Raw genomic sequence first — 25,626 nt, 5'->3', positions numbered from 1 at the left:
TCGTAGTGATCTTCCAGCTCAAACCCTCTCATCACTAGATCACTGAATATCTCTTACTCGTACAAGCGCACGAGACCTTACTTGACGCTGGAAAATCCGATCAAATCATCATACTATACTTCAGGAAAGGAGGTCATCTCGCATTCAACCTCCATCTCCCATCACCCATCACCCAGATCCATCAGGTATACTTCCCTGGTCGTCTATCTCGGGACAAGGGAGCATCATCTGATCAGAAGGAGAGGAGAGGAGCACGATAACAAGATCAAGAACAAGCAAGGCATCCATCAAACAACCTACAGACTTTTCACGCTTCATTCTAACACCCCCTAAAAACCTTTCTCACTCCGATTCCATCTCTTCGACATTTCCTTCACTTCTTCCGATTCTATCTTCTCACAAAGGCCTAGTCATAGCAGATATCGAGTATGTATGCATAAAGCAAGTAAAGCGCATCGAGGTGAGTGTTGTTGTTTTATTGCGTGTCGAGTATCCGGCGTGTATTGAGGATGTATTGTTCAGGTTAATATATGGATACGGCTGCCGAGACCGAAAGCGACAAAGGTGACGGTTAAAGACTCAACTTTTACGTTAGTTGTACACCTCGTTCACATCATCCATCCACCCATCCATCCATCTACCTTTGTACTTCTACCTATATACATACATACAACCACATCATCTCATCAACACCATCAACACACAATCATTGACAACCGACAATCAGTCCCATCGCCACCATATGCACGATCATCAGTGACCCACTCCATGCGTCAACCATACCCATAACCTCCGCTTTCGCCGGTCTCACCCAACTTCTTTACACCCCTTCACACGTCAAACTTCGGTCGTCCGATCATCATTTCGATTCACACCTCACACCTCCATTAGAAGAACATCTTGGGGCGTATAGATGGTTCATACGGAATGACAAACCCACACCCCTCATTGCATATAACCACCCAAGCTGGGCCATCCACGCCAACCCCTAATCCACCACGTAGGCCTTTGGGGGCGAGGAAAAGGGGTGTCGGGGCAGGTGTGATACCTGGACTGTTTGTTGCCAATCCAGATAATTCAGATGATGAAGATTCACCCTCAAAACCAGGTAATCATTCTCAAAAATCACCCACAGCGACAATATCCCCAGTCAGTATAACATCCAATTCAAGCTACAACAGAAATGCTGTATCTTCATCTTCATCATCATCAACTTCTATACCTATACAGCAACAGCAACCTAATTCACCGACGCTATCGATAAAAGGTCATTTACCTTCCATACCTGCTCCCTCATCTTCACCTCTACCGACCGTCTCCTCATTCCCCAGTCCCAATCCTCAGCCTTCCATCCCCACTCCCAAACCCATCACAAAGAACCCTCTAAACACCAATATAGGTGGATCTACGACCTATGGTCATCATCCAGAAATCTCACCAGTCCCTCCTCAACCTCCACCTCAGCCCGAACGACATCTACGCAGAGCATTCACAACTCCCGTCACAGAACAGCCTATAAGGCCGTCTCATGAACCTCGAACGAATTCATCTGGATCTGCACCTCAACAACACTCGCCTTCTCGGGCATTACCTCCTTTACCTCCCTTACCTTCTCCTCCTATCTCTACGCAGTCTCCTCAGAATCGGTCGCCCTCAGGTGCATCTTTCCATCATGCCTTACCGCCAAATGTGCATCAGCACTTCACGCAGAATCGCGTGTCTAGTCCTGAAGATACGCTTAGTCCTACGGCGGGAAGTGAAGCTGGTGGAAGTATAATTAGTGTGGGGATGTCAACTAGAGATCGATCGGGCTCGACACATTCGCATCAGGTTAGACTGCAGGTCACAACGGATAATGAAGCGTTTCATCTGGTGGATATTACTGGTATTCACACGTCTGAGGGGATAAGGGAAAAGGTATTCTCAAAGGTGAGCCCGATTTTTCCTGACCAGGGCTGGTCGAATGTGGTGCTGACCCATTTATACAGCTGCGCATACGCGACGAAGAACATCCCACGTTATCTATGTACCGTACAGAGATCGGAGAACCGGCAGACGATATCCCTATTCTACCTGCCGCTCTCCTCCATCTCTGTCAGTCTCAGGGAGATTCGAGAGCGACGCTCAAATTCTTGGTCAAGCAGACCAATGTCCCCACCTCTTCCGCAGCATCAGTCATACCCCCCGTAGTTGCTCAAGGCGATTATACACCGTACCGCTCCGCAGCAGATAATCGTCGGGCGGGGATATCACCTATCACCACCGATCTTCCTCATGCTTTGCTCAATAGACCATCCTCTCGTCATTCGAAAGAAGGTAGTCTCAGTAGTGCAAGTGGGGAAATCGTGGATAGGAGTAATCTCAGTGCAAGTGATTGGAGCGATTTAGGCCCAGAGGCGGAAGAACTCAGCGGGAAGAGAAATAGGAGAGCAGTAGGGAAATCAAGTGGAAGTTCAAGATCACCCATAACAGCTTCATCACCTGCACTGCCAACACCACCTCCCACATTCGCTGTGCCCTCTCAACCTCGCGATAACTTCTCGTTGTCTTCCCCTTCTAGTCGATATCATGATCTTAACCATCCTGCTTCACCTTCCGTGGCCGAGGCGTTCCCCAAACCTCAAATACGTCACCTCACACCGACCCCCATATCTCGCTCGTCAAGCCAGCAAAGCCATCAAGACCCTTTCTTGGATAATAGTCAAGCGGGTCCCAGTCGTCCTTCCAATGCTGGTCTAGGCCTGAGCATCGATAATGACATGGATCCTGAAACTCGGGCTCTGATTATGCAGTTTCAGCAGGAAGAGATCGAAGCTCAGCGTCAGGAAGAGCAGCGTAGGAAGTATCAGTTACAGCAGGACGAAGAGATGGCAAGGAAGCAGCAGCAGGAGGAAAAGGATATTTGGGAGATGATGGTGCAGATGGAAGAGGAGCAGAGGCAAAGGCAGGAAGCTCAAATTGCGGAGGACGAGGCACGAGCTGTGAGTGGCCTCATTTCATCAGGAAACATCTATGCTAATCTCGGTGTGCTTAGCGCGAGGTCGAAGCCGAACAACAACGTGAAGCGGAACGACGTGGCGAGGAGGACAGACGTCAGGCCGTCGAAGCTGCTCGAGCGGCTTGGGAAGCCGAGCATAGGGAAGAGAGGGAGAGAGAGAATCGGTTTCATACTTTCGACCATGATCGCCGAGCGAGACAAGAATTTTACAGAAGTCAAGCTCAAATGGGTAGACCTTTGGACGAAACCGCGACTTATCATGTGCCTGTTTCAGGTGAACGGCCGGGATCGAGGATGTCAGCTCCTCGTCAAGGCTCTGGACCGGTTCCTCATCGACAGGGTAGTACCGTCAATCAACCTATCTATCAGTCCCCTCAAACCCAGTATTCACCTGAATTATCTTACCCTCCTAATTTACCGCCTCGAAGACCAAGTGGATTCCCTGCATCGGGTTATCAGGAAGCATCTCATGCTCAGGACAGATTGAATGATCCGAGATTGCAACAGGTCACCGGTCGGTCCACTCCTGCTCCTCAAGGTGGATCCCTAGCCTCCCGAGGCGACAATCGACAGCGTCTACCGCTGCCTTACGGTCGGGAATCAAGTGGAGATCACCTCACAGCACCACCGACGGTCCAGAATGTTCGATCAATGGATAACCTACGTCCCTTCTCTCAGCAGTCGGGTGTATTCCGACCACCCTACCCGAACCTCCCTAATAGATCAGCTATGACCCCTCAACCTGGTGGATATGCTGAACGACGAAACGCTCAGCCATCTGCTCATGCGTATCGAAGCACGTCAACCGATCGTGTGCATGACGGAAGATATCCTGATCCTACGCACCCAGGCACAGGGAGGGTACAACCCCTTGAAATATCTGTTGGTGAAACAGGCACTATCCCCTTCCCGTCTCCTCATCCTAGTTCTGCAACATCTACCAATTGGCAGAACCGTCAAGGGTTCAATACGATGCCTAGAACCACCCGTGGACCTAGTTGGGATGATCAAGAACCTCCACTTTCTGCTTCGAGACCTAATACCGTTCATTACGACAGATCACCGCCTCCACCTACTTCCCCTCAAACCGCTATGGGTCCCCGCAGACCATCGACATACTACGATGACTTCAGTCCGCCGGTTACTGCTCGAAACGGTGGTCATGCAACGTACCATCCAGGATTTAGTGGTCCAACTTCGCCCAACATCGTATGGGACAGACCAAGGAGCGGTTCTGCTTCTATGCCTCATCGACCTGTCACCCCTATCATGGATACGCCTCGACGTGTTAGCGAAAGTACCGCGTACAGCGACGATCGAGAATCGCAACTTCCGTATAATCATCCAAGCAATTCACCCGAATCTGCGTGGCTTACCGCGAATCGATACAAACGCAGCGATACCGATACCCTATCTGTGGCTGGAACGGTCAGTTCAGACGCTACTGTTCGACCCAGTAAGAATGAAGACACAGATTCGAACGATACTGCTCGAGCTGGAGTCTGGGAAGGTCATATTAGGGATATGATCCAGGCTGCTAGTCAATCCTCCGGAGGAAATGGCACCGCTCGACCAATGGCCAACGACGAAGATGAAGCTACTCTATGGATAACAGCTCCCAAGCCTCAAAGTACTCCGCCTACCCTTTCTCGCTCCGACGCTGTTCGGCCTTCCCCTTCTAAACCCAACCTGATTGTCAATACCGCTGCGCTGAGCTTATCAGATGGTATCCATTCTGCTACGACACCCTCTGATAGCGCTACAGAATCAGAGGGCACAAATGAAGGATCGATTTCTGGATCAGGCGTCAAAAGGGGTAAATCATTCGCTAGACCCAAGGATCCAAACCAATGGAATTTCAGACCCGAACCTGAACAACTATACGAGAACCTTGATCGTGTCTTTCCGAAGATCGACTTGGACCAACCCATCGTCCAAGGTACTGGATCTACACCTACAACCCCTGCTGGCGAATCACCATCAATCTTGGAAAACTTCCAACAACAACCTCCGTCAAAGCTTTCCTCGTCTATCACACCCGCTCCTGAACCTTCTCGACCTACTTCGGGATCTGGTGGGTTCAGCGGAATGATGAGAAGTAAATTCAATAAACTGGAGAACAGACGGTCCATCAGGGTAGTTGCGGACCACAAGCGCCGTACCCTCCAGAGACAATCTCGTGACCTGTCGAGTCTCTTTGGTGGGAAGAAAACAACTCAGGATGATAATCTCAACAATGAGAATATTCCTGATGCCGACGGCGGGGATAAGCCACAAAACCAGAGTGGGAATGTCAAGGTGGAAAGAAGATCTTCGAAAATGTGGGACCACAAACTAGTAGAGGTAACTCCATCGAAGATTGCCCTTGGTCAAATCAACCCCCCCATCCCCGAATCACCCGCTAGCGACACCAACTCAGGAGGAGGGAGCACGGTGAATTGGGTTAAAGGTGAATTGATAGGGAAGGGGTCCTATGGAAGAGTGTATATCGCTTTGAACGTCACGACGGGGGATATGATGGCTGTTAAACAGGTTGAATTGCCCGTTTCGGAGACTGATAGGAATGATAAAAGACAACTGGGGATGGTTAAAGCGCTGAGGGATGAGATCGAGTTGTTGAAGGATCTGGAACATCGGAATATCGTGGCTTACCTTGGTGAGTTTCGTGGTTGTTTTTGGCATGGTTTATAAGTCTCATACGGGATTGAGCACCTCAGACGGAGAGTGAAAGCTGATGTTTTGGATTTTAGGGTACGAGACGAGTGAAGAGTATTTGTCAATGTGAGTGAACCTGACGTATCATATGACTGGCATCAGCTGAGTTCAATATGTTGATTACAGTTTCCTCGAATATGTCCCCGGTGGTACGATCGCTTCTATCTATCGAACACCGAACCAAGCTAGGTTCGAACCTCAACTAGTCAGGTTCTTCACCGAGCAGATCTTGGAAGGTTTGGCTTATCTGCATTCCAAGAATATCTGGCACCGGGTGAGTATACCGTTCACGATTGGGAATATGACGGTGAAGTCGTATATGCTGACTATCGTGGTGGTTGATAGGATCTGAAAGGAGATAATATCCTGGTAGATGCACAAGGTATTTGCAAGATATCCGATTTCGGTATTTCCAAGCAAACCTGTAAGCTCACCTTTTCCAGCCCATCTCCAACTGTGCTGATGTGCCCACTATACCTCAGCCGACGCATACGACTCATTCGGCCAAGCTACCAATATGAAAGGTTCGGTATTCTGGATGGCACCCGAAGTGATCCATTCGTTCTCTGAACGGACCTATTCTGGGAAAGTGGATATCTGGAGTCTGGGGTGTGTCGTGCTGGAGATGTGGTCTGGGAAGAGACCTTGGGGTGATATGGAGCAGGTTGCGGCTATGTTCGAGGTGGGTTGGATGTTTCACTTCCTTGAATCTCAGCTTCGTTATTCTCCATGATAAGCTCGCCAACGCAGCTTTTGTATGGTCATGTGTCCAGTGGAGCTAACAAGATATCGTAGCTATTTAACAAACGTGCTCGACCGCCCTTGCCCTCCGACATACACTTATCAGACATCGCCCTGGACTTCATGAATACCCAATGTCTTGCCACCGATCCCAGGGACAGGCCCATGGCGAAGGACCTGCTTCAGCATCCGTTCATACGCGATAAAGACCCCAGTTGGACGTTCAAGGATAGTAAGATTGGGAAGGCGGTGGCGAAGAGGGGTGCTAAGCGGGTGCAGGCTTGAGGTGTGGATGACAGACTTCCGGAGGAGGATCTGGGTCAGCTCATAACAAAGTCGATCCAGATACTATCTTCACTCACACGATACATCTCCTCAATTTCGTCGATAACACCATCAGTACCTGAACAAGATCCCAGGAACTCCTCCCAGCGATACTGCGCTCGCGCCATACACAACGGTAGACCATGGTATGGTAATCTTTCGTACGAGAAGTAATCATCGAGGACCACTCAATACATCAGCTCGAATTCATTATACTCAATTTCATCTTCGTTTCTCACATCGCAGTATAAGAACAAGTAGAATACTCCCACTTTCATTCATCGTGCTCTACCTTACATCATGTTTATGAACCTGTACACAAAAATACTGTATATTGTTGTTTTTCATTTCCCTCTCTTTCACGATCCCATCTCGTTTTTCAGTTGATTTAGATGATATGAGCTATGATGACGTTATTACGATTCCCTACCTGCTCCCTCATCATGGTTGTGATGCATCACCTATCTGCATGTGCATGTATGTGTGAATTACAATAAACGAGACCAATGTGTTGGGATCTGAGTAATGACAGATCTGAACATACACCCTCCATACAATACCTATCTGCACCCAATGTAAGCTCTAAACGCCTCCGTCCCCTCCCTCTCAGCAAGCTCCTTCATCTCCTCCAGCATCTTGTGATCATATTGATCCCTCCCTCCAGAGAAATTCAGTGCCGCCACCGTCCGGCCCCCTTCATTGAAGATAGGTACGCAGATCGTCTGATGAATTCCCAATTCGATAAGCCACGGCGCATCTGTATAAGTAGATTTGAGCTCGTCGATATTCCACGAAGCGTAGGGTTGGCGGGATTCGACGACCGTAGTGGGCCAGGGGGCGTTACGGGTCATGATTTTCTCGCCTCCTACGGGGTAGTTGTCCTATCGTTCCATATAACAAATCACAGATTAGTGAGGGAGTCATACAGTCCTGACCAAGGCTTGGCTGCGGATGGACATACAGGATGAGTAGAGTATATTCGCTTGAGGGCGTGTCGCTCGTTGATCCATTGGAGGACTGTGAAGTTGATATATCCGAATGACTATACATGCAGCATAATTCATCGGATCTCGGCTTGGACCTTGGACCTTGGATTTTGGATCTTGATATTTAATTTGTATGAGAGAGGGTTGTATTTGTACGTGAACTCACTTGTTTCGCTTTTTGAGCGACGATCTCGAATTCTGGTGGGTTCGGGGCGGACACTTCTGGGCGGGAGATTTCGGTGTGGGGAGCTGACATTGTGTGGTTCTAGTGCTTTACTTGGGTCACAAAGAAAGAATAGAAAGATGATGCAAAGACTTTTGGGCAAGTTTTGAGAGAGATACCGAGGGGCGACGGAATCAGAGAGTACTGTAGCAGCTTGATCTCGTCAGGTTCGTGTTTGAATTTCGCATCCAATTGATAATATACTTGATTGATCTAGAGCAACACCTCGACCGGCATATCCGGTACGTTGGTATCACCAACACCTTGCGGGAAAGACTCAAATGATATGCCACCGCCCATTCACTTGCTAGATTGGGTCAAGCAGGACACTAACATGACGCGTCCGAGTAAGAGCAAGCCGAGGGCAAGTAAGAAGCTTATCAAATTGTGGGGGAGACTCACAATATACCACCGCCAGTTGTAGTGGTGGTCACCTGACGCCTGTCTCTTGCACACTAGCCCGCGGTCAACTATTACCTTATTACTCCAGATCTGCTTACCCCTGGGGACGATTGGCGAAACCCGCGGGATCACGTTATCGCCTTATCATCTGATGTACTCGTCGAGTAGAGAAAGGATATAAGAGGCGAAACATGATCGACGCTATGCTGAAGAGTGAAGCGAATCGTAGCCCATTAAATCATCATAGTACAGTCACTACGATGTCACACTTGCAAGATCAACATAACCTGCACGACGACGAGAAAACCCAGGTGCCATTGGCTCGGGCGAGTGAGGTGCATGAGAATCATCATGTAGATTCCAAGAGGGATGATGAGGCTGCTGCGTTCCTTGCTGAGTGAGTTACCGTCGTCCGTCCTTTCCCTCTGTTGTTGACGAGATGAGCTGATTGGGAAATGGTTGCAGGGTGGCGACTCGCCCAGACGCTGATGAGCTGCTTGCTCCGATGGAAGTGGCGGAGAAGAAGAGGCTTCTGTTGAAAGTCGATTGGATCATGGTTCCCCTGCTTGGTGTAGCTATGAGTGGGTGGCTGTCTCCTTCTCTCCCTCTCTCCTTCGTTCGCCGATGCTTCCCATGTGAGTCACTGAATGTGTTGTATAATTCTCCGCAGTGCTCGGGTCAGTCGATAAAGTCTCTTTGGCCACTGCGGCCGTAATGGGCTTCCGAGAAGACACCCACCTCGTCGGCCAACAATATTCACTTACTTCCGCTGCCATCTACTTCGGCGCCATCGCAGCTATCATCCCCTCTCTGATGTTGATGCAGAGATTACCGCCTCACATTTACATGTTGGTCTGACCCACTTGCTTGTCCAAAGTCGAGCGGAGAAGCTGATGGGAAATTGGTGATAGTTCCGCCAACGTCACTATTTGGGGAATCATCACGCTCTGTCTTCCTGCCTGCAAGAATTATGCGCAGGTCATGGTGGTTCGTATTCTCTTGGGGGTGTTCGAATCTGTCATCTTTGCTGGATTGGGATTGATCGTAAGCTGTTGCGAACATTCACGATTCATCCCGCGTAGAGTCCATGAGACTGATGATATCGTTGTATCGTGTCATCAGGTATCGATGTGGTGGACAAGAGACGAACAACCCATCAGGACGGCATTCATCTTCTCCACTGTATCATCGTGAGTGGACCTCTCCAAATCAAGATATCAAGCGATCATTGGTAGATCATATCACAAATTTCGTCGCTGACCGATTGCTCGACTCAGCCTCACCAACGGAATCTTCGCAGTGGCAGCATGGAACTACAAAGGCCACGCCGTAGCGCGCTGGCAACTTCTCTTCCTGATCGTCGGCGCCCTCACCCTCGGATGGTCTTTCCTCCTATGGGGATTCCTACCTGCCAACCCCACCAAGGCTAGATGGTTATCTCTCAGACAAAGGGTGATAGCCACCAGACGGATGCAAGATAATCATACAGGTATAGAGAACAAGACGTTTAAAGTCGATCAATTCATCGAGGCGTTCCTTGATCCCAAGACTTGGTTTTACTTTTTCATCAATATCTCGCTCAATGTACCGAACGGTGCGCTTGTAGGGTAAGCCTCCCCCCCAGCTTCGTTGTATCAGGTGTCGTGTGTACAGTGGGTCTGACCCCGCAACAGGTTCAACTCAATCGTCGTCAAGTCACTGGGATTCTCTACTCAAACCACCCTCCTCCTGGGTATACCGACGGGTCTAGTCTCGTGGCTATCCTCCTTCTTCTGGGGATGGGTAGCGACCAAAACCGGTAAACGACATCTCAGTGCGATGGGGTCGTGTGTGTTGCCCCTGATCGGGACTGTCTTGCTGTACAAGTTGAAGAGAGATTCAGTTGCGTTGCTGTACCTCTACTTGTGTTATATGTACTGGTGAGTGTCTAAGCTCACTTACACTTATTGGTGATTATATAAAGTTGCGTCAAGCACGAGGCTGACCAGTGATACAGGGGCCCATACATCGTGATGATGGGATCGATGTACGCGAACACCGGTGGATATACCAAGAAACTCACCGTATACGCTATGAGTTACATTGGATACTGTGTGGGCAATATCGTATGTCCCACTATTCATCTCATCATTCGTAACGGAGCTGACTGAGGGGTGTGAACTGTACTGTAGATCGGCCCTCAAACATTCTTGACCAAACAAGCACCACTATACGTCGGAGGGGTAGTAGCGATGTTAGTGTGCTATTCCGCTGCCCTCGTTCTGATCGGTCTCTTCTGGCTTGTAAGTGACCCATGTCTTCAAGAAGTATTGAGTATCTGGATGGTCTGCTAATGGTTTCGATGAACAGTACCTCCGTCATTTGAATGTCAAGAAGGCTCAGGAGTATGAACGAAACAAGGCGGAATTGGAGTCTGAGGATCAGCTGTTGAGTGATTTCCAGGATTTGACGGATATTAAGAATCCAAGATTCGTATATGCTTTGTAATTGGTATGAGATGAGGCAGAAAGAAGGGAATGATGAAAAGTTGTTAAGTTATTGATCTGAGGGGTATCATGAGTTACTTGACTGGTCGCTGGAATTTGGTTCTGATACATCATATACTATGTACGTCGAACATGCATTTCTCGCGTGTGATCAAACCCTCTTCTTGCACAATGACCGGCCAGTCATCGTTCGAAGGCTCCAAGATATGCATTCTCGGTCCACTGAAGTATAACCTCTCACTTGCACACCTAGCATACAGTCCAATACGCGTAAACGTGTCACATCGTTAAGTCAAAGCTACACGGAAACTTGTTTGAGCAAACTGAATGAACCCTGCCCACCTTACCTACCAAGCGTGGACGCAAGGCGAAACCTGTGCTCCCACGCGACACCGACACCATACCGCCGAGAGCGAAACCATTAGGGTGTGGCTTTTAAGGGTAAGGCCAAGACACACGACGTTCTCACAGAGCTCAACATCCGCGGCGATGATGCGACCTGACGTGTGAGGGGTTTTCAATCAGGGGAGAAGTATAGATAAAAATGGATGTATCGTAATTGATAGCACAGCTTTGGTCGTGAACAGGAGAAGCATTCGTTGACTGTTAGTGCTGTTGGTGATGCTTCATTGAAGTGAGAATCTAGTAACGTCGGACTGCTATAGATAGACTATAGACGCGCATATCTGAGTTCAGGTTACAATCGTGCCGATCAAGCTTATATACGCCTCTTCCTTATCCTGTACCGTACAGAAATTTGGGGTGGACAGATGTCTGCCGCACGGTGCGGTAGTACTCTACTCTACAATATAATTAAACGGGACGACAAAGAGTTTTCTCGAATATCACTTATTCAGGGACAATGAATGGGTGAACTTATCGGAAGTTATTTTTCGGGGGGGATGCGTTGTTTGGCGTCGAGCTTCCTGATCTAAAAATACAATTAAAACATTCCTTCCCTTCCCTTGCTTGTTACTTCATTCCGCTCTTTATCTATACGTAAGCCAGCGACGACGAACAGTCCTGCTGCGTTCCTTGTTCCTTCATGGTTGGGTTCATCTCCGATAACCACTTTTTAGGGGGGTACAGTATCATATGTCGTGACTCTTACGAGAACGGGTAATAAAAGTTTGGGTCGGAAGGTGTCGCTGGGTCAAATTTTTGTTTTTAGGGGGTTGAGGTCTTCTGTTAGGTGTGGGGCCAAGGGAAGATTGGACGGTTCTCCCTTTTTCGTTGAACGGTGGTTGGATACGAAGAGAAGGAAAGAAAGCTTTCTGAGTAGCTGCCAAGGTGGATTGAGGCTATGAAGGCGGATGCAGGTTCTAGAAAGCACACAGTATGCCCAACGACAACGGCATGAACCCTTCTTCGCTCCACTTTGGTGAATGGTCGAGGGTAATGTAAGGCCAGGCCAGACTGGGTACCATGCATTCATTTGGTGTATCATCGTGTCGCGTGCATGAAGGAAGACAGACAATAACAAAGAGAGATGCTTATTCCAGTGAACTGAATGTTCTCAATTATCCATCCACTCATTGAGACTACCATTGTATAATCTATCCTGACACCACGCATTCACATTCTCATAATTATCCAACCTACCTTTAGATCTCGACTGGCAACTTTGGTGATACGGTAACTGTAGTAATTGACAACGACAACGTACATTTCGATAATCACCGGAAGCCGAAACCCAAATATTCGCAATCCAAAACTTCCCCCTTATCACTCAGTGCTAAACATATACGACTACTGTGTACCTCTTGTTCTTACTTTAATGTTTGCGAATTGACTGGTCGTACTGCATCTATCTTCAAAAATAGAAACATCCATATCAACATATATCGACGATCGTTTATCTTTTCAACCTTTCAACGTTCTTTTCGACAATTTTCACACGACCACAACCAATACCGCATCAAACGCCTTTTCAATCTCACTTTGACGCACTGATCGTCGGTATCATCAAATCATCATTCTCTTGTCCCCTGCCTTTGCATCCTCATCCCCTGCCGACATCCCATACATACAACACACACACACACAAAGATCATTCTTCTTGCTTTGCTTTGATCCGCAGTCTTGGTTTCTTGGGGTATATATTACATACCCTGATCATTGGTATTCCTCACTCGGCGGAAGGGATTACCAGTAGTACCTACGCTAGGACCGGTTTAAAACGACACTACGGACAGGACCATTTGTTTCAGCTATCACTTAGTGATAGCACTCACAGCACGTTCATTACCATCCATCAAACCCTGCATAAGCATTAAACGAAAATGGCAACAACAATCACAGCTATGATCACGTCCCCTCCTTACCCATCACTATCAATGGATACTAGTACAGACGATCCTTCACCACCAGGAGCTTACATCTTTTCATCTACAACCCCTCAGCAAGAAGAATTAGAATCAGAATTAGAATCAGAATTAGAACCAGAACCTTTATCACTCGACTCCAATACACCCAACACTCCTTTTCAACGACCCTCCTTTTCACTCTCAACTCAGCTCGAATTACCACCCACTCAGTCTGTGACTAGTTATACCGTCTCCTCATCTACTTATAGGGTATCAAGATTACCTCCTCAGCCTACCATCCCCCACGCTGGTCCTTCAAGACAACCTCAGAGATACTTGTTCTTCGCCGTTAGAAAAGGGCATAACGCGGGTGTTTATACTGCCTGGCACGAGGTGGAAAAGCAGATCGAGGTGAGTGATGGTGATGATGCTTTACACTGCAATTAGGGATTGTTGCGCATCTTTGTTTGCTTTTTCATGATTGATTCGCTGCTCTGCGCCCTTTATTATAAGACATGGTCTCATCCTTTTGAATCCTTCTCGTAATCCGAATAACAAGATCTTGCAAGATCAGATCCCATCAGATGGATCACCTTCACGTCATCAATCAATCATCTCACGTCACCTGCCCACCTGCTCACCCGCTGCTTCTCGGAACGATATAAATACCATCAACACCATCAACGTGAGATGCTGACATGTCTTTATCCTTTACGCAATGTAGAACTATCCCGAACCCGTATTCAGAACATTCTCAACCAGATTAGCGGCACAAGCTTTTGTCAAAGGTTGGGATGGAGCAGGCAGACACTCGTTACCGGTGAGTAGTTCTCATCATCCAATATTACCCCCCATCATCCTCCCCTCATTCAATACTGACAAATCCCCCATACTTAGCAATCAACACCACGACCGCTCCGAGAACACCTCGCCATGTCTTTCCCAGGCTCAGTGAATATCTCAACCTCCCCTCAGAAACGACAATCCTACCACTCACGTCTCCTTACTGCCCCCGGCTCATCCTCAAATGATTTCTCCCCCTCTCCGCTCGATACCACTCGCCCTCCTCTCGATCCTCGACATTCATATCATCGACACAGCATGGTCAAAGTATCCAGCCCTCTGCGCTGTCAAGTAGATGAAGAAGAAGAAATTATGGAGTCTACTGGGTCGCGCCTACCTCCTCTGAGGAAAGCTGCGAGCTTCATCGGTGCGGGCGGATTACTCAGTCCACCTCAAAGTCCAGAGAAAACACATGGGAAGAACCTCTCGGTCATGGATAGAGAGAGACCAACAAAATCAAGAAGTGGTGATGGCGCACCGTGGTCATCACGCAATCATCGAGACTTCTCACCGCAGGATGGTGGACTTGGGTTTGTAGCTCGGCCACTATCACCACCCCAAACACCCAGCGATAAGCGAGCGACCATCCATGGCGGATCCGTCTCGAGACCCACCAACACTCGAACACCCAGTGGACTGTGGGCAGATGCAATGGCCACGCCTTCAAAAGTCAGCTCTGGAAACCCTGGAGCCGGTCAACCCGAATTCAGCGATCCCACTGCACCCAAATTCTCGAGATCGGGATTGAAGAAAAACGGCATTATCATGCCTGTCGCAGCTCCACCTGGAGCACAACGAAAGGGATCTTCTCAATCGCTTCGGTCCAGGACAAGTATGGGTAGTCTGAGGGGAAACGGAATGTCAAGTAATAATTCTTCTTCGTCCTCCGTCAACTCATGGAACGATAGACGTCGATCTTCCTCTGGATTTGGTAGTTCTCAAGATCGATTAGCAAGTCTAGCCGAAACCTCCAAAAGGGAATTACAACTCAACGAAGATGGATTATTATCCCTCTCGCCCCCCAGACCGGCATTTATGATGCGCCGATCATCCTCCGCGTCCAGTGTCGCTTCAAACGACTCGACCTCCTCCATGGGCTCGATGACTTCCTCTTCATCTACCAACCAGAGCACCTCGCTTGAGTCGTGCGAGCCGATATTGGAGGAAGACTCGGATGATCATATCCAGATACTGGGACAGGACGTCGCGATCAGCTGTACGAAATCTGATGGAGATGCTGATGGGAGTTCGAACGGTGATAGGGAGTCATTCAAGGGTGAGAAGAAGGCTAAGAATGGAGGAGGGATGTTCAAGAGGCTGGCCAAGGCGCTGAAATTGGAGAAGAAACAGAATGGAAGGAGGGGTAGTTTGTAAATGGGTCAGTGGACAAGGACATTTTTGCCGATTGGTCGATGATTTGATACGTTTGTTTTTGAACCATCCTTACTGCTCGACATATGAGAGCTTTTCATTCTTTCGATTTTACACTCTTCGGACATTTATAGATATTGTTTTTGTTGGACTGGATCTCCCTTGTGCTTGTGCTCAATGTAGTATAGTATATTATAGTATAGAATAGAGTAGAAATCTCATCATGCGCTTTCCGACCAATCCTTTGATCACTTTCACGGACAGTACAGTAACATCACCCTTTGTCCCTGCGCTTTATGCTTTATGCTTCATGGTTGATGATGCGTATTTGATATGGTATGTCATGTATCGATCGTCACGAGATACTGGGTATGTGTGGTGAGATATAAAATCCAAACAGCATACTGTATACATTAAATCATATTTTGGTTTATCATAAGATCGTCTCACTACATGAAAAGGCATTCCAAGATCGTTTCTTTGATACAGTATCATTGGTCAACAACATAATAAAGGCATTTCAACTTATCAATACCAACTGTGCTGTATAGTCCGATCAGTGCAATGAAGTCCACCTAAACTCATTACCTAACTCGCTGACCCTCTGCCTAGTTTTGGGCGAAACCATCTCCTCAGGACAAGATAATCCCTCCCACTCAATCTGACTTATCCTCCTTCGTTTTGATCGACTCTCCTCGTAAGGCGAGGAATGTACCTCCTCAGCTTTCTTGGGTGATCGCCAGAAGTTGAATTTGGTACTCATATCTGTATCTTTCTCCTTCACAGAGGGAAGACCATCAATGACGATCTTGGAGGATCCACGTCTTTGACCGAACGTCCCTCTTTCGTCGCCTGGGTGTATGAGGATAGAAGATGGGTTGAGGAACTTGGAAGAAGCTTGGGAGGGACATGGTGAGATGCATTGATCCGCGTTTTGGTATTTCGCATTGATCCCTCTGAGGGAGGAACATGGGGTTGAGAAGGATGACGAGCAGGTATCGTACTCCCCCTCGCTGTCGTCTGAATGGTAGTCCGAAGAAGACGGTGTGGACATGTCTGAGGGTTTTCTTCGTTTTCGAAGTTGCGGTTGAGGCGTTTTAGGTATGTTCGTTCTTCTGGTTTCGGTGGATCCGTGGGTCTGATGGGAGGGGACGATAGATACGGCCAGAGTGCCTAGTCTGTGTACTTCCCCAGGAGTCATAAGCAGGGTATTACGTCTTCTCCTGTTTCATACAATAAACTTATCAGTTTTTGGCCTCCTCCAAGTTAGAGGTGAGATGGAACGGAGCCTCAACTCACATCTTGATTTCAGATACTTTGACTACCTCCTTCTCGCCTTCATCCTTTGCCAATACTTTCAGCCCCTTCAGCTCGAAATTGAGTGAAGGCTCGGAGGAAGAGGCTCGGAGGGGAGCAGGGAGGAAGACGTCGTCGGAGATTCGGATGGGGAAGGGGGGTTGCGGAGGACAGGTGAGGTGCGACCAGGTGCCGGACATTGTGAGCTGCTGTGTTGTCGTATCGATAGTGTTTACAGAGATGGAAAAGGGGGAGGTATGAGAAAATAGGAAGATGAGAGATCGTCTTGTCGTTAATGTCGTTTGCTTCTTGGAAGTTGTATATGTTTGAGGGAGAAACAAAATGATCAAGAAAGTGGGACGATCAATACATATATATAATACTTCTGTCTAAGTGACATCTCTGGAATGACTCAAGAAATAATGGATTCAGCCGCTCAGAATGAATGGCCAAATCGAGCCTTTCTTTTCATCTGGATGAATCGAAACATCCAGCCTGTGTTTGTATTTTTTTTGTCTGTGTTTGGGAATCAATGGGAATCGATGGGATACAAGCAAGGCTGGTTGGTTCGATTCAGTTGGACCAGAAGCCTTATACTGGTACTGCCCCTTGAAATGATGGAAACCTGCACATCAATGAGTCAAACGAAACATACGACTGGATTCAAAGACTCAGTTGGCATATACATCAGATACTGTAGGCAAATTGTTTGGAATAGGCTTTCGTACAATTGTACGATGCTTCACATTTCAATGGTTCCATTCGTACCTAATAAGTTTCAGGTGACAGCAGACTTCACAAGCTGCACTACGTATGAAGGCTCAGCTACGACCCTACTGAATTGAACATAACAAGCGAATTCACCTGATCCAACAAAGTTTCACCCTCTGTCGCTCACACCAGACAAGCACAAAAGTAGGTGCCCCGATAGGCATGACCTGAGTATCTCAATCGATCCATGTAGAAAGACTCTTGTCGATCCGTATGGGCTACATTTGCCATGCATATCACTGGAAGGTGTAAGCTTAATTACTGGAGAAGTGTCCCATTGACTGCCTTTGCACCGGATGAGAGGTGCCACGCGAATGCCACATTGCCATTCTACTTTGACCTCAACTGAAATTTCAGTTCTTGTTGCTGGGAGTCACTCGAAAATCAAAGTCTGACCCGAGGGTGGACGATATCTGCTTTCCGTCCATATCCACCTGTCACATTAGATCAATCACATTTTCGTCACCTCCAGCCTGATGATTGAAGGTACTGTCCCATCCGACAGTTAACACGGAACAGAGACTAGAAAGAATTGAATTCAGGAACATCCTCACACATTCGCTCATTCACCTCGGCTGTCACTTCAACCTTATCTTCAAACACGACACTCACAATGTCCAGCCTTTCCATCTCCTCAGTCTTCAGAAATACCGCCCGATCTGTCGCTCCCAGGAATGTCAATCTAAGGCACATACACAGCACACCACTCGGTAAGTCAACATCAATCTCATACTCCAAACTCACCGTAGCCAGACTAACTCCAAACCGTTCTCAGCCCTCCGAAAAGCGCGATCATCCCAACCCATCGAAGAAGCACTTCCCGAGGAAGAGCAAGAAGAAGAAGATCTCTTCTCCACCTCTGGTACCCCAGCCTCGTCTTACAAACTCGACAAATCCGCCATCCGACAATCCAACGTATCTATCATTCAGACCCACGCGAAATTACCTCCCAAGGAGAAGAGACGGGACAAAGTCCCAATTCAGGCGCTGAGACAGGTCGTAGCGTGTAGTGAGGCTGAGGAAGCTGAGGAGCTGAAGAAGGTCGTGAGGGCTTGGAGAGTCGGGGGATTGAGGGTTAGTAAGGCCACTGGAAGGGAGATTGTCGGTGAGTTCTTATTCTTGCACATGACTTCAGCTGCCGTCATACCCATACGGTATATGTGATAACGTAGCTGATGAATCGGATATGGTGGGCAGGTCGACTGTGTAATCTTGGGAAAGCTGAGTTGGCTTCTGAGCTGGTATCGAACAGGGTACATTGTAAGTTGCACCCACCCCATTCCACCGTCTCCATCTGTTTCCCAATACATTTCATATATTTGTACGAAGAAGCTATGCTAACTAAGATATCACTCTACAGACGGCCTCCCAGACCTCGACCAACCAACCATCCTCAAACTACACCACTCTCTCCTCTCCTCTTCCCTCCCACCCCCCAAACTCGCCCCCTCCCAACCCATCTCCCCTACCCTCGCCCTCCTTCGTCTAAGTCTCGCATCCCAGACAGAAGGGTCGACCCCCGAACAGATAACTTCGAGTCTGGTCTCGTCGCCTAAAGGGAGGACGTGGAAACCTACCAAGGCAGTTGAAGAGTGGGTGAGCGAGGCGAGGGAGAAGTTGGATGCTGCTGGTGGAGTTTGGGCGGACGCGGCGAAGAAGATACAGGTAGCTTAGTTTGGGTCTCAGGTGGATTGGATGCATTGCATACTTTTCGTATCGATACATCCCGTTCACTCAGCAAGGTTGGGTCGCACCGCCAGGAGTAGACGGCGGAAGGAGAGGGGGATCTTGATTGCAATGTCCGTCTGAGATGGCCAGCTGATACTACAGCACGGTATTACGGGATGGACGCAAGTGCAGGAAAGAGCGACAGTCCAGGTGAGCGATCAGGCGGACAGCTGATCTATTGTGTGCATTGGTCTGTACATCTACGAGAGTATCTCATTATACAATATATGTTCTTCAACAATAAGCGCCCCACTACAACCACATAGCAATCTCACCAAGTCCCAATACGACCTCAATCCCCTCTGGCACGCTTGGAAGGTCTCTCTTCTCCGATATCACTCTCATCACTTACATACCCATCTGATGCCTCAGGTTCTCCTTCGCCTACTTGCAATGGTTCGATAGTAGGTATTTCTTCCTCCTCCTTCTGATTCGCGTTTTCCGGCGCTGGACTCGCCTCACCTCCCGAGGAGGATGGATCAGACGAAGATTGTGGTTTCTCCGGATTCTGACTTCCCTTTCGTCGGTATAGATGTATGTGCGAGCTGAATCTATCTGAATTAGCTCTAAAGTACGTGGGTAAGTCGGGCATGGAGTGGTCAACTCACGCTTCCTCTATACCATCAATCCATTCACCCTCTTCGGGAGGTATAGTTACTCTTGTCGCTCGGTCGATCTTCGTTTCTATCTTTTGAGCATTCCCGTCCCCATTGGCTTCGGGGGATGGCTGAGGTACAGCTGCTGGTGAGGGTATTGTCCAGCCTAGTCTTGATGATAAATCTGTTACTATGCTATCTGCATCACCTAGTAGACAGATCTACGACGTGGTTCAGCATCAGCTATCCCAAGTTGCGTCTCTTATCAGAAACTTCAGTAGCTCACATCTGGTTTCACATGATGGACAGGTGTCAGGTTGATGTATATCTGAGGAACCGAGTGCGGTATATGCGCTATCATCACAAGGCTTAAATCAGTAGCATGTAGTTTAGCAGAGTTGAGACTCACTTACTGAGTACCTCGCTGACTGGTGCGACCTTCAGACTTGTACCTATAATCACCAACAGATCCACCTCTTCCCTATCTTTGAATAGACATTCATCAAACTCGGAATCGAGAGCTTGACCGAAGAAAGTTATATCGGGCTGTATATATGTTATTTAGTAAGGCTTGAAATCATCGCTAGAGTAGAAGCCCACCTTCATTATCCCCGGTTCACCACCACCCCATATATCTTCCTCTTCTTCTTCTTCCCCATCCTCATCCCAACGCGCTTTCCCTTTTCCTTTACTTCTCTTGAGCTGATCCTTTTTCTGCTGCTTCTGAGCGACCTCTTCCTGACATCTTGGGCAGTACGGTATGTGCTGGGACATGATGAATGGCTCGATAGTTTGGCCTGGTACACGGTTCTTACAACGCTGTGGGTGTGACACATGTCAGCCGAGTGGGCAGGGTAGAGGAAGTGAGATCAATGAATGAGGATTTACCAAGCATGATGCAGTCTTGAAGGAGCCTGTCTCTGTCGTGTCAGCTGCACGTCCGACCATATGCTTGTCAAGTGTCAGCTACATACCATGACACTGTAACACCTTCTCCACTCCAGCTAAGCTTTCTAAAGTATCTATATTCTGAGTGTAATTGCGTAGTAGCTATTTGAAGGCGAAGGAGATGATCAGTATCCATGTGAGTCGATATGCATAGATACATAAAACTCACTAAACCCTTATCCTCCAATAATTTGATCCATCTGTGACAAGGACTAGGCACAAAGTTGCTTGGATAGATTTGTTTTGCAAAAGAGCTAAACTCATCCGTGTCAGCCCTTACTTCTTCTGGACTTCCTTCTTTCTCGCTGAACCGTCAGGATGACAAGATTCAACTCACTAAAATACCTCAGGCCTTTCTCTGAAATAATGTATATCAAACATTTGTTGGGGATCGTCCAGTTCATACTTTCCTTCGTCCTGTAGCTGAGCATATAGACCCGTGCTCGATCTAAAATCAGGTATACCACACGAAGTCGATATTCCAGCACCAGATAGGACAATTATGTTCTTGGAGGTCTTCAGGAGGTTCAAGGCGTCTTCCAAGGATGAGAGATGGGATAAGCGCTGTCTTCGGCGTAGCACTCTTGATAAAGCTATTTTAGCGAAGGGAAGTAGATGTATGTTGGGTATGGAAGGGTTACGTAGCGGAGATGGCTAGATGAGTATCCAGTATCTTCAGCTAAATCGCACAATTCCTGGTAAACCATGTAGCTGAACTCACTGGTATAATTCCAAAGCCGAGCAGTAACTTCCTCAAAGATCTCATCTCTCCATTCTCACTCTGTAGAAGATAGTCTCTCAAAAAGTTGACCAAACCAGATTCCTTTAGCTGAAGGATGAACTTCTCCATCTCCTCATCGCTGTATCCATTCTCGGCTGTTCAGTTGTCAGCTGCATACATAACCTCATCGGGGAAGAAGTAAGCCCACCTTCTTCTACAAGCTTATCATATTCGTCGTCTTCTAGGTCATCCCTCTCCTGATCCGAGTCATATTCGTCACTGTCGATCTGGTATGTCTCGGCCGGGGTGATTTCAGGTGCGAGAGCAGGTGGTGGAGAACTGCTCATCGTACGACTAACAATCGGAAACCTGACCTCGTCCAGTAGCTGACCTGTTCTAATACGTGTATGAAGCTGTGAGACGTATGTCGTAGAGAATTGGGCGGGATGAAAAGAAGGAGAGGAAAAGGAAGAGAAGAAAGACAAAATCAAAACACTTGCAAAGTTAGATCAACGTGCACGAACACGGTTGTAACGCTCGAGCGGCAATAACCGAACAATTCGTAATGATTCCTAATCGGCAATACAAGGTCAGGCACAACCGATCACTTTCAGCATTAGAAAACTGATTACACTGATATGGACTGATTAGAACTGATTAGACTGATTAGGAATGTTTATTTATGTCAAATTGTTATCTCCCCTTGTTATCTATCCAACTTTTTGATCAACTGTCCCCTCGTCATGATATGTTACATCCACATTTATTCTCTCTTCGCTTGCGTCTTGTCATAGCTATTGATATCTTCCCAGCATTCATCCTATTCAACTTCCTCGGTCATCCCTCCTCTGACCAGCGTCTTGAATCCCTCCTTCCGACCTTGACTATTGATCCTTTTCACCCCGTTCACTACAGTATGACCACCAATCCTCCCATCCGAGCAATCCCAATCCAACATGACTATTCCCCCAACTATCATATCAGGCGGTACCTCGCCTCCGTCCAGCCATACTTGGAGGAACATGCTCAACAGGGCAGGACCTTCTTCACCCGAGTCACAGGTGGTCAGTCCCAAATGAGTGTAGTAGAGCATACAACGCCAGGTCAAGCGATGCATATGCCGCCGGATACACGGAGAACACATACTGCGGCCGTCAATTTTCCAACTCACACAGAAACCACCAGCCAGACAGCAAAGAATCAGTCACACAGGTATACGGAAGACAAAGAGAATCATCATCCATTGCGACAAGATTACCATCCATCATCCAGACCCTCTAATAAACGAGATGACCACCCGTCTCACAATAATCCTATCGGAAATCACCTACCAACATATCCCGAAGGTCCCCCTCTCACATCAAGACTCAATGACCACAGCTATGCGGACCCAAGGATCACGAGGGGCGAAGGTACCGAGAACGCTCAAAGTGAGCGTACCTATTCCACCGTGAAGGTCAATGTCAGCTGACGGGGCTGTGCAGGAAGGTTAGCTCGAAAATTACAAAGACGAGACAAAGCAGCGATAGTCAAACCCAAGCTTTCTCCACCCCCTGTCCCAACCAAAGCGAGTCAAAAACGCAATAGACCTCCTTCCCCTGTCGGACCGGTATCCTCGGGTCAACCTTTAGACGAAGTCGAGCAAAATGTGAAGAAACGAAGAGTCCTCCCGGCTTTCCAAGCAGCACAGGACTATAAACCGAAGAAGATCCATTCCGAGACCGAGAGATTAACCGTGAGTACGCTTGTTAGCTTTGTCTTCATCATTAGGGTCTGTGGTTGACATCATTCCTAGATGGCTCTTCCACCGAGGAAACAGGGGTTTCTCTTATACGGCAAAGCTTCCAAGCCGATTCATCTTACCGTCCCGAAAGTCAAAAGTAGGCGTCCATCAGGTAGGTTGATCATTAGCATCGAGATGGGAGCTGACTACTTAATGAATTTAGTTAAACCCTTCAACGAGAACGATTTTTTACATTTGCAAGATAGTCCAGAGTACACAGCGGTAGATGGAGATGACGTTCAGAGTGTCCAATGGCAAAGGAATTATCGACCTTATCAGTCATCCACTCGGGCTCACCCTTATCCTTCCAAACAGAATGTGCTGTCGAAATCCCATCACACGAACACCCACACACATCACAATGATCAACCATCTTATCCTACTAGAAGTCAACCCTCATATCGCTCGATGAGCAGACTACCCCCACCAGGAATCACCAATTCTTCGAGTTGGCCAACTGGATCCAGCGAGATATCCAGGAGGAACAGAGTCTTCAAAGCTCCTTCATCAGTACGAACACTAAGCCAAGTTGACAGAGAGGTCCGGGAGGATACGAGGATGCGAGAGGCTAGGCAGAGGGGCGCAGAACGCAAAGCACATCAAGAGTGGGCGACAAGAGAGAGGGAAGAGCTGGAAGCTAGAGAGCGGGCAGAGAGATACAAAGCTGAATTAGCACGGGCTGAAAAAGAAAGGCGGGAGAGGATGAGGCAAGATTATCTGCGGAAGCAGGAGCAAGAAAGGTTGAGAGAGCAGCGAGAATGGGACGAAAAGATGAGATACGAGCAGATGGAGCGGGAAAGAATGGAATATGAAGCGTCGCAAAGGGATTTGCGAGGGATTACGGAGAGGAACAGATGGAGGATACCTGATAACCATTATCTCCAGTCCATGAGCAGATCTCAATCTCAATCTCGAATTTCACAACTGCCTCCTGGATCAAGACAACAAGGCCCTCAAGTTCCACAAGATCCGCGTCACCCTTCCATACGTCCACATCGTACCGATCCTCCTGTCCTCCCCATACGCCCATCTCATCCTTCAGTGGCTCGTCACCCCACCACGGGTACAGCAGTTCCCCAGCATGAGGGGCCCGCCCTTCACGACCCATCACATCATGCATTTAACCTCTCCAATCGTCCTATCGCATCGGCTGGAGTACCCTCTCAGTCTCCTGTACCATCAAAGCCACCACAACATTCGGAGGGTCAAGTACCAAACCCCACTTCAAGATCGAAAGGAAGCATGTTACCTCCTCCTGTACCGGTGAAGGCATCCACTCAGAACCCATCCCAGCCTTCTTCTTCGGCTCAAGATCTATCTGATATGGCCCAATACTGTCGCACGCACTCTCGACTTCCTCCTCCCACCCCGCAAGGACATGTGTTCGGTCGATCAGAGTTGCCTGTAGTTCCGAGGCAACCTTCCTTTAGCACTTCAGCATCGAACAATCAGGTCAAGGATGAGAAGATCGTATCAGCTTCAAGAACTCAGCAATACACCGGTATATCAGCTATCCCATCAGCTCAGCCACCGTATAGTGCATGGACAACACCTCGTTCTAGTCAGACTCAAGTCGATCGGAATCGTCGCCCTCCTCAGCCTTTGTCATATACTCAACATAGAGTGAATATGGGGGCGATCGGATGAAAGAGAGCGGCCAAGATAAGCATCACTGTCTCCGAGGTTACGATTCCTGGGATCAAGTGGGTATAGGTAATTTTGTCCATATGTTCTTTTGATTCTTGTTTATGAGGACGTGGAGATATCTTGTTTAGGGGTCTTCTTCAGATGATTTTGTATCTTTCGTTTTCATTCTTCATCTCCAATATATGGGGGAAACACATGTGGGAAATTGTCGGTTGAGAGATATACGGTAGGCGTGATATGAGATGTATGTATCGGTCCACTCATGATGTGGGTGATGATAGCAGTCGTCTTCTTCGATGACTCAGTACATGTTTTTGATGGTATAGAGTGACTGATAGGGCGGTTTCGGCCGAAGGAAGTGACGTGATCACGTTGGGCGGCAATTGATCGTTTTCCTTTGCTAGGCCCCGAAGATGGATCGCGTGACGCCATTATGGTACTACTCTACTGCACCATTGCTGGTCCCCGACGAGCAGCTCTTGAACATAGAGGCTGGCGAGATTTTCGAATACTAGTACTGAGAGCTAGACGATCCCACCCACCCAACCACCACACAGAATCCGTTTCAAAGCAACTCCGGTAAAATCGCAACTCTTGCACCAGAGAGGAGATCATAGCATACGCCGTGCTCTCAAAATACCTGATTTAGTAATTCTGTGGCTGGAAAGATAACTTAAACCCTGAGTAGTACCTGATTGACCGATTACTTTGTCTGTTTTTGCTGGAATGATCTATCGCTTG

General features: G+C 48.0%; 8 protein-coding genes across 8 annotated transcripts; 5 read left to right on the top strand and 3 right to left on the bottom strand.

The window, feature by feature from the left end:
* Window positions 1-927: 927 nt before the first annotated feature.
* I302_100207 (uncharacterized protein) lies at window positions 928-6,739 on the top strand (the record flags this gene model as incomplete). The annotated part of the gene is made up of 8 exons (XM_019190226.1): window positions 928-1,929; window positions 1,989-2,981; window positions 3,035-5,654; window positions 5,749-5,779; window positions 5,840-5,987; window positions 6,059-6,137; window positions 6,196-6,395; window positions 6,509-6,739. 8 exons carry the CDS (start codon window positions 928-930, stop codon window positions 6,737-6,739), a joined length of 5,304 nt encoding a protein of 1,767 aa, XP_019046974.1.
* A 599-nt stretch (window positions 6,740-7,338) lies between these two features.
* On the bottom strand, window positions 7,339-8,020 carry I302_100206 (uncharacterized protein; the record flags this gene model as incomplete). The annotated part of the gene is made up of 3 exons (XM_019190225.1): window positions 7,339-7,659; window positions 7,740-7,820; window positions 7,931-8,020. The coding sequence occupies 3 exons, from the start codon at window positions 8,018-8,020 to the stop codon at window positions 7,339-7,341; spliced, it is 492 nt and encodes a 163-aa protein (XP_019046973.1).
* A 629-nt stretch (window positions 8,021-8,649) lies between these two features.
* Window positions 8,650-10,876, top strand: I302_100205 (uncharacterized protein; the record flags this gene model as incomplete). The annotated part of the gene is made up of 10 exons (XM_019190224.1): window positions 8,650-8,786; window positions 8,855-8,970; window positions 9,060-9,237; window positions 9,301-9,433; window positions 9,512-9,579; window positions 9,667-9,996; window positions 10,063-10,308; window positions 10,386-10,494; window positions 10,561-10,671; window positions 10,739-10,876. The coding sequence occupies 10 exons, from the start codon at window positions 8,650-8,652 to the stop codon at window positions 10,874-10,876; spliced, it is 1,566 nt and encodes a 521-aa protein (XP_019046972.1).
* A 2,281-nt stretch (window positions 10,877-13,157) lies between these two features.
* Window positions 13,158-15,398, top strand: I302_100204 (uncharacterized protein; the record flags this gene model as incomplete). Its single annotated transcript, XM_019190223.1, has 3 exons — window positions 13,158-13,592; window positions 13,906-14,001; window positions 14,079-15,398. 3 exons carry the CDS (start codon window positions 13,158-13,160, stop codon window positions 15,396-15,398), a joined length of 1,851 nt encoding a protein of 616 aa, XP_019046971.1.
* Window positions 15,399-15,951: 553 nt separating this feature from the next.
* I302_100203 (uncharacterized protein) lies at window positions 15,952-16,891 on the bottom strand (the record flags this gene model as incomplete). The annotated part of the gene is made up of 2 exons (XM_019190222.1): window positions 15,952-16,618; window positions 16,695-16,891. The coding sequence occupies 2 exons, from the start codon at window positions 16,889-16,891 to the stop codon at window positions 15,952-15,954; spliced, it is 864 nt and encodes a 287-aa protein (XP_019046970.1).
* A 1,184-nt stretch (window positions 16,892-18,075) lies between these two features.
* Window positions 18,076-19,136, top strand: I302_100202 (uncharacterized protein; the record flags this gene model as incomplete). The annotated part of the gene is made up of 4 exons (XM_019190221.1): window positions 18,076-18,172; window positions 18,238-18,567; window positions 18,660-18,722; window positions 18,823-19,136. The coding sequence occupies 4 exons, from the start codon at window positions 18,076-18,078 to the stop codon at window positions 19,134-19,136; spliced, it is 804 nt and encodes a 267-aa protein (XP_019046969.1).
* A 346-nt stretch (window positions 19,137-19,482) lies between these two features.
* On the bottom strand, window positions 19,483-21,802 carry I302_100201 (uncharacterized protein; the record flags this gene model as incomplete). The annotated part of the gene is made up of 11 exons (XM_065869044.1): window positions 19,483-19,741; window positions 19,799-20,007; window positions 20,073-20,140; window positions 20,200-20,332; window positions 20,387-20,605; window positions 20,675-20,700; window positions 20,761-20,836; window positions 20,904-20,988; window positions 21,072-21,388; window positions 21,456-21,610; window positions 21,664-21,802. The coding sequence occupies 11 exons, from the start codon at window positions 21,800-21,802 to the stop codon at window positions 19,483-19,485; spliced, it is 1,686 nt and encodes a 561-aa protein (XP_065725116.1).
* A 569-nt stretch (window positions 21,803-22,371) lies between these two features.
* I302_100200 (uncharacterized protein) lies at window positions 22,372-24,885 on the top strand (the record flags this gene model as incomplete). The annotated part of the gene is made up of 4 exons (XM_019190219.1): window positions 22,372-22,885; window positions 22,940-23,190; window positions 23,251-23,350; window positions 23,402-24,885. 4 exons carry the CDS (start codon window positions 22,372-22,374, stop codon window positions 24,883-24,885), a joined length of 2,349 nt encoding a protein of 782 aa, XP_019046967.1.
* Window positions 24,886-25,626: the final 741 nt, after the last annotated feature.

The sequence above is a fragment of the Kwoniella bestiolae genome, chromosome 1 (assembly GCF_000512585.2).
Source record: "Kwoniella bestiolae CBS 10118 chromosome 1, complete sequence".
NCBI classification, from domain to species: domain Eukaryota; kingdom Fungi; phylum Basidiomycota; class Tremellomycetes; order Tremellales; family Cryptococcaceae; genus Kwoniella; species Kwoniella bestiolae.
The sequence above is the reverse complement of the archived record's forward strand: the minus strand, read 5'-3'. Positions and strand labels throughout refer to the sequence as shown.